Source organism: Bison bison, unplaced genomic scaffold (genome assembly GCF_000754665.1).
Source record: "Bison bison bison isolate TAMUID 2011002044 unplaced genomic scaffold, Bison_UMD1.0 scf7180017864123, whole genome shotgun sequence".
In the NCBI taxonomy this organism is placed as follows: Eukaryota; Metazoa; Chordata; class Mammalia; order Artiodactyla; family Bovidae; genus Bison; species Bison bison.
In genome coordinates this window covers 110,185-125,002 of record NW_011494695.1, presented here as the reverse complement: position 1 = coordinate 125,002, position 14,818 = coordinate 110,185, and the positions used below count along the sequence as shown (strand labels likewise).

The 14,818-nt window shown below is 50.7% G+C and overlaps 1 protein-coding gene across 1 annotated transcript in view; it reads right to left on the bottom strand.

The window, feature by feature from the left end:
- Nucleotides 1-14,818, bottom strand: part of SCARA5 (scavenger receptor class A, member 5) — a 133,962-nt gene that overhangs the window by 41,716 nt on the left and 77,428 nt on the right. The window contains exons 5-6 of the mRNA XM_010839607.1: nt 14,596-14,813; nt 721-801 (exon numbers count right to left, since the gene is read on the bottom strand). Coding sequence (XP_010837909.1) covers nt 721-801; nt 14,596-14,813 — 299 coding nt within the window. The remainder of the gene's footprint in view (nt 1-720; nt 802-14,595; nt 14,814-14,818) is intronic.

Genomic DNA, 14,818 nt, shown 5'->3' with positions numbered 1-14,818 from the left:
GAGAGGACGGGTGTCTACTGACTGGGGTGGTTTCCGCAGGAGCAAGGGGTCAAGTGCTGGGGACCCAGGAAATGCCGAGGGGGTGTGGCATACTTGAAGGGTTGCTCTGGATCAGAGGACGCCCTTGATTCCTTCCGATGATCCTGGTCTCAGGGGCCCTGACCTGGGGTTCAGGGAGCTGTAAGACTCCTGTGCACTCTTGTCCTTCAGATCCTGGTACTTGCTATGGAAAAGGATTTGCTCCATCTTAGTGTTACACTACTTAAAAAATGTTTTAAGCTTTCCAAATCAGAAAGAACTTATATATTTTTCTAACTGACTTATATTAACAGCAGGGCTTTCCTGGTGACTCAGATGGTAAAGAATCCGCTTGCTACATGGAAGCCTGGGTTTGATCCCTGGGTGGGGAAGAGCTCCTGGAGGAGGGCATGGCAACCCACTTCAGTATTCTTACCTGGGAAATCCCATGGACAGAGGAGCTTGACAGCTACAGTCCACATGGTCACAAAGAGTCGGACACGACTGAGAGACTAAAACACACCACGTTACACCAACAACCTCTTAGTCTTTTAACAGAACAGGGCGTCTGAAGCTGAGTCAATTGGGGACTGTCCTGAGAGCCCCATCACCGACATCAACAATAAAACAGAAAGTCAGGGATGGATGGGAGAGCCCCTTCCCTTCCTGGTATGTCCAGGTCCCTCCCGGGGCCTCCATTACCTCGAAGTCCAGGTAGTCCAGGGATTCCAGGCTCGCCTTCTTTCCCTGCATCCCCCGGATCACCTTTGGGGCCCGGTGGTCCTGAAAGGGTGACAAACGGCACTCAGGTTAGAGGACAGCTTTCTGGAGCAGGTCGCCTGCCGAGGAAACAAAAACCCCCTCTGCGGAGCTTCCCTGGTGGGTCAGCTGTTAAGAATCTGTCTTGTGATGCAGCCACACGGGTTTGATTCCTGGTCAGGGAACTAAGGTTCCACATGATACAGAGCAGCTAAGCCCTCAGGCCACAACTACTGAGCCCACAGGCCACAGTGAAAGATTCCGTGTGCTGCAACTAAGACCCGATGCAGCCAAATAAATATTAAAAAGAAAAAAACCCTCACTCCTACAGAAAGGAAGTGTCAAAAATATGCTTTGGAGGCACATGGGGCTCTACTTAGTCCACCTTTGTATGTGTGTGTGTTGTGGGTGGGGGAGGCAGAAATCGGGGAAACCTTCCTGGAAGAAGTAACATCCACAGTGAAATTGCAAGGAGAAACAGAAGTGGCTAAGTAAAGGGAGGAGTGGGAGTGTGTTATGGACTGAATGTCTGTGGCTCCCTCTTCCCAACATCAAAGGTATGTGTTGAAGCCCTACCCTCCTATGTGATGGTATTTGGAGTTGGGGCCTTTTGGGAGGTGATTAAGGTTAGATGAAGTCATGAGGGTGGGGCCCCCATAATGGGATTAGTGCCCTTATAAGAAGAGACCTCTGAGAGCAGTCTCTCTCCCTCCCTTCCTCACACTTGTACTGGCAAGCATGCTTTCTCTTCTATAGGAGGATGTGGCAAGAAGGCAGCCATTGCCAGGATGAAGGCTTGCATCTGAACCCAATCCTGGTCTCAGACTTCCAACTTCCAGAACTGTGAGAAGGAAAACTCTGCCTTTTAAGCCACCCACCCAGTCTGTGGTATTGTTGTTTAGTTGCTATGTTCTGATTCTCTGTGATCCCATGGACTACAGCCCGCCAGGCTTCTCTGTCCATGGGATTTCCCAGGCAAGAATACTGGAGTGGGTTGCCGTTTCCTTCTCCAGGGGATCTTCCCGACTCAGGGATCAAACCCAAGTCTCCTGAATTGGCAGCTGGATTCTTTATCACTGAACCACCAGGGAAGCCCATGGTATTGTTATAACAGCCTTAACTATCTTAGACACAGTGAAAGGGGAAAGTTCCAGGCAGAGAGAACAATCCCCATAAGAGCTTAAAGATCTGTGAGAGTTGGTAGGATTGGAAGCCAGGGGGACACATGATGGGGTAAGAAGGGTGAGAAAGTAGAGGGTCTTTGAGGCCTGGTGCAAGTGTTGAACTTGACCCCGAGGGCACCAGAAGCCACAGGAGGGACCTGAAATACAAGTGTGGCCAGATCTGCACACAAGGAAGAGTGCTCGGGCTGCGGTATTGGAAAAGGGATGGGAACAGGGGGAAATAAAGGCAGGGAGGCTAAGGAGGAGGTTGCACCCAGCTGAGAGGTAGGGGAGCCCTGAATTAGGGAAGTAGCCATGAGGAGGGATGTCAGTGGCTGTTAAGAAGTAGAAGAGATAGACCTTGGCTAATGTAGGTGAAAGCAGAGGAGGCAGCCAGGATCAGGTTCAGATTTCTAGCTTGAGCACCTGGATGGAAGAAGGGGTTTCTAAATGCTCCCTGGTGGGGTCTCCTTCCACGGTGAGGCTCCAGCATGGCAGGGATTCTAGCCTGTGTGATCCGACTCAGTCCACACATTCTGGGTTCAGATGACCACACAGCCAGCTAATGAGTGAGGGAGCCGTGGATCAGCTCAGGGCTGTCTGGCCCCATCAACCCGGCCTCACTCATCATGCTAGACGTCACATCATTCCCAGAAGAGACCTGTCCCTTCATGCCCTGCAGCCTGCTATTCCCAGGCTGGTGAGCCAGGGGGCCCTCCCCATCAATCTCCTATCACTACCTGCCCCACCAAGGCTGCTCATTGCCACTCTCGTGGCCAAGCCTTCTCTGATCCATCATTCCTGCCACATGTGGGCAGGGCCTGTTTGAACACATGTCCTTGATACAATCTGATGCTTATCCCACACTGCTATGTCCTGTAGTCACAAGTGTACATGTTCTCTTTTTCCCAAGAAAATGGCCAGCTCCCCGAGACAGGACCACACCCTTGGCATCCCTGTACTGGCTGTGAAGACCCAGATTCTAAACTCTCCATTCTGGCTGCTCAGTGAGACAAAAAAGAGGACCAAGGAAAATGCCCCAACTGTACTGCGCTGGGTCAAACTGTCCCTGCCAATTTCAGGTCCACCCGGGGTCTCAGAATACGACTTTCTTTGAAAAGAGAGTCTTGGCTGCTGTAATTAATTAAAATGAGGTCAGACTGGAGTAGGGTGGGTCCTAACCCAATTTCTGGTGTCCTGACAGACAGACACACGGGCAGAAGGCCAGGTGACCATGGAGGCCGAGGTTGGAATGACACGTCTACAGGCCAAGGAACACCACGGATAGCCAGCAACATCAGAAGTAGAGAAAGAGGCCAAGAAAGATCCTCCCCCAGAGCTTTTAGAGGGAGGATGGTCCTGTGCACACCTGGATCTCAGACTTCCAGCCTGCGGAACAGTGAGAGAATCGATTTCTGTTGTTTCAAGTCACCCAGGGGCTTCCCTGGTGGCTCAGTGGTAAAGAACCCTCCTGCCAATGCAGGAGACTTGGGTTCAATCCCTGGATCAAGAAGATCCCCTGGAGGAGGAAATGGCAACCCACTCCAGTATTCTTGCCTGGGAAATCCCATGGACAGAGGAGCCTGGTGGGCTACAGTCCATGGGGTCGCAAAGAGTTGGACATAACTGAGTAAACAACAAAAAGCCACCCAAGTTGTGCTGCTCTGCCATGCAGCCCTAGGAAACCGAAACATGTATACTCGCCCCCTAGCAGTCATGCTTGCTCAATAAATACTTGCCGAATGAACGAGTATATGAGATCAGAGGGTGTTAAGACACACAAAACAGCCAGGCGGCCAAGATCAAGATGTACTGATACATTCCCAAAGTTGGCACTGTCCTCAGACCCTAACCAAAGTTGACAGCGGTTTAAGAATCCAATGGCATGAGAACAGAGGAAAAAAGGAATCAACAATTGAAAAGTGCACAAATCATTAAACAAGGCATGGATCATGTGAGGAGGACCGCGGTTTGTAATCATCTTCCTCTCTTCACCAGGGCTTCCCTGGTGGCTTGGCCGGTACAGAATCCGCCTGCAATGTGGGAGACCTGGGTTCGATCCCTGGGTTAGGAAGATCCCCTGGAGAAGGGAACGGCTATCTAATATCTACTACTATCTACTCCAGTATTCTGGCCTGGAGAAACCTATGGACTGTACAGTCCAAGGGGTCGCTAAGAGGCGGACACGACTGATCCACTTTCACTCCTCTTTTATAGGAAGAAAAACAAAGTAAGACTGGCCATGGGGACCTCAGCTTCCAGACAATAGGACCGAGACACCACACCTGTCAGGAACACGCCTAAGATTATACTGCAGAGAAAGAGAGGGGGAAGAAGCAAGTGAGCTTTATAATGCCTACGCCAGCAATCCCCTGGCCAGGTCAAGGCTGCAGCAAAGGTTGCTGACAGCAGTTCCTGAATCTCTGTCATCACAGTCACAGGGCTGTCACCCTCTCCTGCCCCCAGACCACTCCACCCCTTCTCACTCTTCCCTGCTCCTTCCTGCCCTCCTTCCTGCCCTAGGAAACTCAGCACCCTGGGCTCAACCAGGTCACTGATGCTAGAGACCACGTCCTCCATTTCTTCTATTCACTCCAAGGTGGGTGTGACCCAACACATGGACCTTCCCAGCAGCAGTTCTGGCAAAAACAGGATGCTATCTCTTGGACTAACTCTGATGGAGAGGCATCAAGGAGACAGACATCACTTGGAAGGTGGGATTTGAGGATGGAGATCTTGGGTTCAAATTCTGGGTCTGTAAAATCTAAGTAGAAATTCCTTCCTCAGGTATTTGCAGTGAGGAGTAAGGGAACTCAGTGACATGGTGGATATAAACGGGCTTGAGAACCTGTGAGTGGCAAGACTGTCTCTGACCACTTGTACCCTACTCTTCAAAATGCTTCATCAGAACTATGCTGAGATTACTGAGGATGGCTATTAGAATAGCCCCATCTGAAACCCCCCTGCCAGTTCAATAAGAGCCAGATTCTAAACATATCCTACACGTGGATAGAGTTTTTAAGATACAACTAAGTGCTTAGTGTGGGCTTCCCTGGAGGCTCAGTGGTAGAGAATCTGCCTGCCAATGTCTGGGTTGGGAAGATCCCCTGGAGAAGGAAATGGCAATCCACTCCAGTATTCTTGCTTGGGGAATCTCATGGAAAGAGGAGCCTGGTGGGCTATACTCCATGAAGTCGTGACGAGCCAGACATGACTGAGAGACTAAACAACAACAGCAAGTGGTTAGTGAAGACCTTTACTAGAGATTAACTGGGAAGAAGCAAGGGTGGCTAGTAAAGGCAGGTGCTGATTTCCAGGGCTTAGTCGTGTCCTCGGGTGGTACTAGCCAGGCTGACTCAGAGGAGCCTGGAATGTGGCCAGTCTGGGTCTCAAGGGGCCAGGCTGTCTGGAGCTCTGAGGACCAAGCACTTCTTCAAATCAGCGCTGACTGCTGGTGATGCATTCTTGAGATCTATTTGTTCCTGTTCAGTCGCTAAGTCATGCCTGATTCTTTGCGACCCCATGGACTGCAGCACACCAGGCCTCCCTGTCCCTAACCAGCTCCCAGAGTGTGCCCAAGTTCATGTCTATTGAGTTCGTGATGCCATCCCACCGTCTCATCCTGTTACTTCCTTCTCCTCCTGCCCTCAATCTTTCCCAGCATCAAGGTCTCCTCCAATGAGTCAGCTCTTTGCATTAGGTGACCAAAGTATTGGAGTTTCAGTTTCAGCATCAGTCCTTCCAATGAACACCCAGGACTGATCTCCTTTAGGGTGGACTGGTTTGATCTCCCTGCTGTCCAAGGGACTCTCAAGAGTCTTCTCCAACACCACAGTTCAAAAGCATCAATTCTTCGATGCTCAGCTTTCTTTACAGTCCAACTCTCACACCCATACATGACTACTGAAAACCTAACTCAGGATCTGACTACTCAGGACCTGACTTGATGTCATGTTCTCAGGAAGCCAGGCTGACAATCTGGAGCTTGCTTGGACTCCTCCCTTTCCTCTGCCCCACCCCCTTCACAGCTCTCATCCAGGTGATTCCCGAGGCTTGTCTCTCCCTCCTTCCTTCCTGTCTCCTTCATAGGGGTGGAGCCCTTTCTGGCTCCAGCTTCTCTCAATGACCCACTGTTGCTGTCCAATTGATCCCATCAAAATCAGGTGAACTCAGAGCCCTCGGAAGCCCCTCACACTACAACGAGCAGCCCTCTCTGTTGGAGACTCCTGCAAATCATTCCCAACCTGACCCCTTCTGCAAACTCACAGTCTGATGCTTCTCGATACAAACTCTCCTCCACCTCAGCCAAAGCTTTCTCCTCATGGTGTCCCCAAATACTAGCCAAGTCCTTTCCCTTCTCAGAGGCCCGTTGCTCTCAGCTCTGAAGCTCACCTTCACACTCACCCCTCTGATCTCAGAGGGCACCAGGGCGGAACCCCCACATTTCAGAGCTGGGAGGAGCCACGAGCATCACTGTGCACAGATTCCCCAGGGAAGCATCCAAGACTGGACAGGCCACTCTGTATCCACGTGCCTGTCACTGTCACTCCTCTCAGACTGTGGTCCCCAAGGAGAAGAGGCCTACCTGTGGGGCTAGAGCCCCGCTCTCCATGGCCCTGGGCCCCACATAGCATCCAGCACATAAGTGAGATTCAAGGAATGACTTCTGGGGAGTCATGGAAGCTGCTATATGGTGTAAGCCATCCCAGTGGTCCCTGCATGAGCATTGTTTTTAATTTTATTGTAGTATAGTTGATTTATAATGCTGTGCTAGTTTCTTCTATTTAGCAAAGTGACTCAGTTATATATCTATAATATTTTTATATTTACAATATGCCAACAAAGTCTGTCTAGTCAAAACTATGGTTTTTCCAGTGGTCATATATGGATGTGAGAGTTGGACTATAAAGAAGGCTGAACACTGACAGGATCAATCAGACAGCAACAGTGGGAAAGAGAGAGAAGCTGGAGCCAGGAAGGGAGGCCGGGAGGACCCCGATGAGGGAGGCAGTGAGGAAGGAGGGAGAGACAAGCCTCGGGAATCACCTGGATGAGAGCCATGAAGGGGGTGGGGGCAGAGGAAAGGGAGGAGTCCAAGCAAGCTCCAGATTGTCAGCCTGGCTTCCGGAGAACATGACATCAAGTCAGGTCCTGAGTAGTCAGATCCTGAGTTAGGTTTTCAGTAGTCATGTACAGGTCTGAGAGTTGGACTGTAAAGAAAGCTGAGCATCGAAGAATTGATGCTTTTGAACTGTGGTGTTGGAGAAGACTCTTGAGAGTCCCTTGGACCGCAAGGAGATCAAACCAGTCCATCCTAAAGGAAATCAGTCCTGAATATTCACTGGAAGGACAGATGCTGAAGTTGAAACTCCAACACTTTGGCCACCTGATGCGAAGAACTGACTCATTGGAAAAGACCCTGATGCTGGGAAAGACTGAAGGCAGGAGGAGATGGGGACGACAGAGGGAGAGATGGTTGGATGGCATCACTGACTCAATGGACATGAGTTTGAGCAAGCTCTGGAAGATAGTGAAGGACAGGGAAGCCTGGCGTGCTGAAGTTCATGGGGTCACAAACAGTCGGACACAACTTAGTGACTGACCTGAACTGATATATTTCATACTTTCCATTACAGTTTACCACAGGATACTGAATATAGTTCCTGTGCTACAGAGTAGGCCCATGCTGTTTATCCATTCTATACCTAATACTTCTCATCTGCTAATCCCAAACTCCCAATCCATCCCTCCCTGCCTCCCCCTCCCCCGGGCAACCACAAGTCTGTCCTCTGTATCTCTGAGTCTGTTTCTGTTTCATAGACATGTTGATCCGTATCATACTTCAGATTCCACATGTAAGTGACATCATATGATATTTGTCTTTCTCTGTCTGATTTACTTAGTATGATCATCTCTAGGCCCATTCATGTTCCTGCAAATGCATTTTTTCATTTTCTTTGAGTAACATTCGGATGAGTTTTAAGATTCTCACCATCTACGCCATCTCATCTTTTCTATCACTGGAGCAGGTCGGAAAAGAAGTAAGCTGGGACAGGAGGAGCAGAGTCCACTTCTCCTCAATCATAGGAACAGACCAGAGTCCCTCACTGTGCTTCTGGCCTGGTGTCAACATTCTTCTCCCAGCTCCTGCCACAGAGGACAGGGGAAGAGGGAGCAGAGCAGTCCCATGCCTAGGTCCCTGCCTGTCCACCGGTCTAGCCCACCCCCCAGCGCAATTCTGCACTCACCCGACTGCCCTGAGCCGCTTCAGCTGGAAGCATCTCCAGCTCAGAACAAAGGATTTGGGGACTGGGGAGAAGGCCTTCTCCTGGTGGCACAGATGGTAAAGAATCCGCCTGCAAGGTGGGAGACCTGGGTTCGATCCCTGGGTCGGGAAGATCCCATGGAGGAGGATATGGCTACCCACTCCAGTATTCTTGCCTGGACAACCCCATGGACAGAGAAGACTGGCAGGCGACAGTTCACGGGGTCGCGAGGAGTCGGACACAACTGAGCGACTGAGCAGAACTGGGCAGAAACACCAGGATTCTTCTGAGGATCAGCCAGCGGGAAGGGAAAGACAATTCATTCTCCCTTCCCGGATCCTGGAATGAGAGATGCAGTGGGGGACCCGTGGGTGCTGGAATCTAGACAATGACCTGCCAAGAACAAATGTTCACTGATAGCTGATGCGGCGGGCCTAAAGCCAGCGAAACAGTGACCCGAGACTGTAATGTAAACACTCCAGCAGAAGTATGCTAATCCCAGGCCGGCTGCTGGAGGTGGGGTCCCGCAAGTAATGGCTCTGCTTCCACTTCCCTGATGTCACTGGGGCTCCGGATTCTCGTCACTGACGTTTACACTGACATTTACACTGTCGTGAGCTCTCGAGCCTCATTTCGTGCACCCTCTCTGGGGCCCCAAGTATATGCACCAGGCTGTGGCCAGCCTGCAAAGCCAGCTTTCCCCAGAGCCTCAGGCAAAGGGTCAGTGGGCAAGGCTGGGTGCAACCAATGACTTCCACAGCATGCATTCCCCTCCTGTCCCAGCAGGACCTCACCTCACCTGTGCTCTGACTGTTCCAATGAAACAGAGACGATGAGACAGTGACAGTGTGAACGAGGAGAAGCTTAAAGCTCATTCAAGGGACTTCCCTGGTGGTCCAGTGGTTAAGAATCCGCCTGCCAACGCAGGGGACATGCATTCAATCCCTGGTCTGGGAACAAAGATCCCACATGTCACAGGGCAGCTAAGCCCGTGTGTCACAACTACTGAAGCCCCTGCACCCTAGAACCTGTGCTCCAAACAAGAGAAGCCACATGAGAAACTCACCCACTGCGACTAGAGAAAGACTGCACACAGCAACGAAGAGCCTACAGAAGACGCAGGGTAGCCAAAAATAAATAAATTCTTAAAAAAAAAAGAAAGCTCATTCAAATATTATCTGCTCCATTCCCCTCCCAGCAGAGCTGGATGTGGAAGGTGAAACAATAGAGCCCCCTGCCACTCGCTGTGAGGGGAGGCGGAGACACAGTCCCTACATACGAATATTTGTTGAATGGGACTCTCTACTAGATGGTCTATTTTTTTCCTTGAAAAAGCAGCCCACAGATAAGTATGCTTTGCCAACTTGCTTTCATGAATTGAGAGATGAATTTTCTAGCCCAGCAGGGCCACTGGCTGGGGATTTGATGTCAGCAGGTCATTTCTCTGCTCTGAGCTTCCAGGGCCTTAACTACAAAATGAGGGATGGGCTAGTTGATTTCAGAGCCCATCTGTCACTCTAACCTTCTGGGAGTCTACGAACATCCATGTAGCGAACAGAGCCTGCTGCAGCTGAACACATGGCTGCAGAGTCTTGCCGTCAGGCCCCTGCTCACACACTGCCCCTCCTGGGAGCCTCCCCTCTCTGGTTAGCTTTCCTTCTCCTGGAACGCCTCACCTGCCTGATCATCTAGGTTCTCTGCTTCTTTCAGCACCGCAGAGAGATTTCAACAGACCTGATCAGTGCTGAGAATGCAAAGCAGGAAACAGAGAGCACCACGGTGAATGTACACAAAAGACAAGCCAGAGGCAAAACCCGTAGAAAACTGTGGAACAAAGTGAGAGAATGCAACCATTTGGGGTCATGCTCAAGAATAACATAAACAAGTTCATATATATAAAAATATACACAGTGGAGCATTTGTGGATTCTGAGCCAGGAAAAGGCAGAGTGGGAGGGTGTGCGGTGTGTGTCTGTGTTTAAAGACTGAGTGGAACTGAACAAAACTAGTCAACAAAAGCCACTCAGACCACAATATACAAATTCAGCAAAGCTTATCTGCTAAAAATCCCTTATCCAAAAGCCAGGGTAGAGTTTTGTGTTGTTGCAGTTACATGGTAATTATATTCCGCTATGCCAAAGGGAACTCTCTTTAATCACACCATTTGGGTCCCCAGCAACTTCCCCAGCAACCATGAGAGAGGGAGGAGGGACAGGGAGACACAGCACAGTGGAGGTCCTGGGAGGGGCAGGGGCCGAATGGTGCTCATCTCTGAAGAGCCAGCAGCCCATCAAGAATGCAGAGCTTGGGATGTCCCCTGTGGCTCAGCAGTAAAGAATCCTCCTACCAATTCAGGGGGTTTGATCCCTGGTCCAGGGAGATTCCACATGCCACGGGGCAACTAAGCCCTCATGCTGCAACTACTGAGCCGTGCTCTAGAGCCTGTGCTCCGAAACTAGAGAAGTCACCACAGTAAGTCCGTGCACCACAGCGGACAAAGCCCGGTGCAGCAACGAAGACCCAGCACAGCCCAAAGTAAATAAATAAATACGAATTTTAAAAAGATGTGAAGCTTGAAGACTACAAGGCAGTCCTGGGCAGAACTCAGAGGAAATTTCGGTATAAAGGAAGCAAGGGTGGAACTTAGTTTCAGAACCAAAGAAAGACCGCTCGGAGGATTCCACTGGAAGAACCATGGCAAATGGGTGATCTGGAGCTGTTTTAGCTTGAGCCAAAAGGAGAGTGGACTCAGAAACTAAGAATGTGAAATGCTTGATAAGGCCAAGGAGGCTGCACCAGCAAGAAGCACGGGGACATCATCTGTGGACCGGAAGAGGAAGGGAGGGGGAGTGCCTGGTGGAAAAGTGTTCCCTTGAAAGTGTTACTCGCTCAGTTGTGTCCGACTCTTTGGAACCCCATGGACTGTAGCCTGCCAGGCTTCTCTGTCCATGGGATTCTCCAGGCAAGAATACTAGAGTGGATTGCCATTCCCTTCTTCAGGGGATCTTCCTGACCCAGGGATAGAACCTGGGTCTCCTGCATCGGAGGCAGAATCTTTACCATCTGAGCCACGGGAAAGCCCCAACAGGAGTGACTACCTCCCAATATAGGGATAGACCTGAGGGACCACTCTCTCTTCTGTCTTCATGGCTCCTAGCCAGTCTCTCTCCACCCTGGAAAGTACCATAGTTAGTGACAAAAACATGCTTTTTTTGAGCCAGAAAGACCCACTTTGAACCTGGGCTTTGTCACTTTGTTACTTGCCAATTGTAATAAACATTGGGAAATTCATCAGTTTCTCAACTATAAAATGGGTTCAGGGACTTCCCTGGGAGTCTAGTGGTTAGGACTCTGCGCTTCCACTGCAGGGGGCTCAGGTTCAATCCCTGTTTGGGGAACTAAGATCTCACATGCCACGTGGCATGGCCAAAAAAAAAAGATAAAATGGGTTCAGTAACACCATTTTTGTAGGATGTGAGGATTAGCAATCGTTAATGTCCATGTAGAAAATTAAAGTTGACAAAATGTCTGTTCACCTGTAGGTTCACTGTAGGTTATGATTCAGCGTCACTGCTATTACTAAGTACTGACCAGATTGGGGTGGTGCTTCCCACGTGGTGCTAGTGGTAAAGAACCTGCCTGCCAATGCAGGAGGCATAACCCAACGTGGGTTCGATCCCTAGGTCGGGAAGATCCCTGGAGGAGGACACGGTAACCCACTCCAGTATTCTTGCCTGGAAAATCCCATGGACATAGGAGCCTGGCAGGCTACAGTCCATGGGGTCGCAAAGAGTTGGATACAACTGAAAACAACTTAGCATGCAGACTGGGGAGGTCAAGGAAACAAGAAGCTGAGACCCCAGGTGTGTGGATTTGGAAGAAGACACACTGCCTCCTGTTCTTTGATTTCTGAAACGTGAAACCCAAAGTCACCCAAGAAAGAAAACCAGTCGTCTGATGACATGGGCTCTCCATGGGATTCTCCAGACAAGAATACTGAAGTGGGTTGCCATTTCCTTCTCCAGGGGATCTTCCCAACCTAGGGATCAAACCCAGGTCTCCTGCATTGCAGGCAGATTCTCTACCATCTGAGCGAGCCACTAGGAAAGCCATGCAAATTATACCTTACTAAAGCTGTTGAAAACAAAAGCCCTAGGTTGGATCATTTCTAATTGTGTGGCCTGGAGTAAGCCAGGTACTTCCTCCTGGAGCCTCAGCTGCTTCTCTGCAGAAATCCTATTGGCTCTCCAGTGAACCCTGCCTTCAAACAAGCTCACAGCTGGTGATGGGGACCCACTTTAAAACCAAATGATGTTTTATTATTATAAACGGGATTTGGAAAGTATTATAAGTAGAAGTCTTCATCATGACTACTTTCTGCTCTGATAAATACAGAATCTCAGAGGAGGGAGACTTCAGTGAACTAGAGAGGCCAGTGGGGTCCTGGAGGAGGTGGGTCTGAGTGAGATGGGAAGGAGCAGTGGGGTCTGGATGAGGAGGAAGAAGAAGGGGGCTTTGCAGTGGGAGGAATGGCTGGATGAAAGCCAAGGGAGTGGGCAAGGAGGGGTGTGTCTCCAGGGCAGGGACAAGACATGTCCCACTGGACTGGATGCTTCACACAGGACAGAGGGTGCAAGCTGGCTGTCTGCGGACCATACAGGAACCACAGATATGTAGTATTTGGCCCACGGAGTTAAACAATTAAAAAATTTCTAGAACATTCCATGTTTCTGGTTTCTCTGGAAAAAATGGGAAGACCTTGTCTATGTCGAGGCCAAAACGGGCCAGACCTGTCATAACCCTTACTATTGCCCTGACACCGAAGTCACTTTATGCATTGACATTGCTCGACTGGCCCCTGCAGAGTGAACCCTGGTACAGGGGACCAGGTGGAGGAGAAGGTAGGAAAGACAGGCTGGGGACAGGGATGCAATGGAAAGCACATCGTCTCTGCAATCAGAAAAGCTGGGGTTCGAATCCTGGCCCATCACCTCCCAGACTGCCACTGTGAGCAGTTTCCTGAATCTCATGATTGTTTTTAAAAGACATTCTATGAGTTACACTTGGCCTGGTACCCAACAGAGCTGGTGTTCAAAGTGGTATTATCATTGTCCACTGTCAGCCTAAGGACTTTTGGTGAACCTGGCAAACTCCAGGGCAGTCATGGCAGGTTCTGAGCAGCGGGTCGTGCAGGGAAAGTACATTTCACTAACTGTGCCTCTGACAATGATGTGCAGGGTGGACACCAGTGGGAAGGAATTGGGGAGAGGTGAGTAGGGGTGCAGTCAGTCAGGTTTGCAAGAGAGGGAGGTTGGCTGTAAAGATGCTGATGTTTGTGGACCTGGAGCAATAGGCCAAATGGAGGCCTGCACATTTTTGCCATTATATGTAAGAGTGAAAACTGAAGCTAACACACTGTTAAAGAAAATAAAATATGTTCTTCTACCTGGATGAACTATGGCTTTATAACAGCCTGGAAGAGCAGGTTCAAATTTGGAATTCTCCCACTTTTTGTAGCTCCACCTGTGTATGGTCAGGCCACCCAAGATGGCTGTTCTCTTGCTCTCTGTCCATCCCCCACCTGACCAATGCCTGCTTCACCCACACCTACTCACATCATTGACCTTCCTACATACTTGCCTTGGGCCCTAGCTAGTGACAGTTTATCAAAGGGGAGGTGAGGGGCGTGCCCCTATGCTGGTTTCCCTGGTAACCAATGAGCCAACCCCACATCAAATCCCCCTATAACTGGCAATCTCCCCTTCCCCCAGGGGCAAAGACCACGGCCAGGACCTGCCAGATGTCTGCCACACACAGTGGATTGTCTCTCCAGCACCTTGCTTCAGGCATTTAAGACCCCGTGTCCAATAAGTCATTTATGTCTGTTGCTGACTCCAGGCTCTCTCTTTGGTCTTGAAGCTGGCCAAGTGCAGGCCTTGTAGATGTCGGGGATGCAACCCAACACAATGGAAGCACCAGGACACTGGGGGAGCACCCCTACCCCCAGTTTGAGCCCTGCTTTTCTCCCCAACCCCAAACTCTTGGAGGCTCTGGCTGGTACATCCAAGGCTCTGACCACCCAGGGCCTCGGGAGCCACCCTTGGCCATTCTCATGGCTCGGGGTGTGAACAGAGTGTGTGCTGTCTTGGGGGAGGAGCGGGGTGGCAGGGAAGACCTTTATCCTGTGCAGGCCTGGAAATGCACATAATCCATTTGGATGGGACACTCCAGGGTCTTTGAGGGCCAGACTTAATAAAGGAGGTGTGGGCTTGGGGAGGGAGTGGGACTCCCAGGCCTAAGGGAGTCGTGTGCATCATGTGGGAAGAAGTGCTGAGCGGTAAGGGCCCTCGCAGTCCCCGAGGGCCCGGTGGGTGGCGGAAAGGGGAATACCTTTAGCCAGGGTAATGTTGCGCAGCGCGATGGAGTGCTCCCAATCCTTGAGGCGTAGGTCCTCGGTGACACCGTTGAGCACGGCCAGCTCCTGCTTGAGCTGCAGCTCCAAGCCCCGGTGCGCCAGGCGCAAGCGGCGCGCGTCCTCGCTGGCGTTGCTCACCAGCACGCGCAGGTCTCGCAGCCGCGTGCCCTGCAGGGCCACGTCGTAGGATAGGCTGAG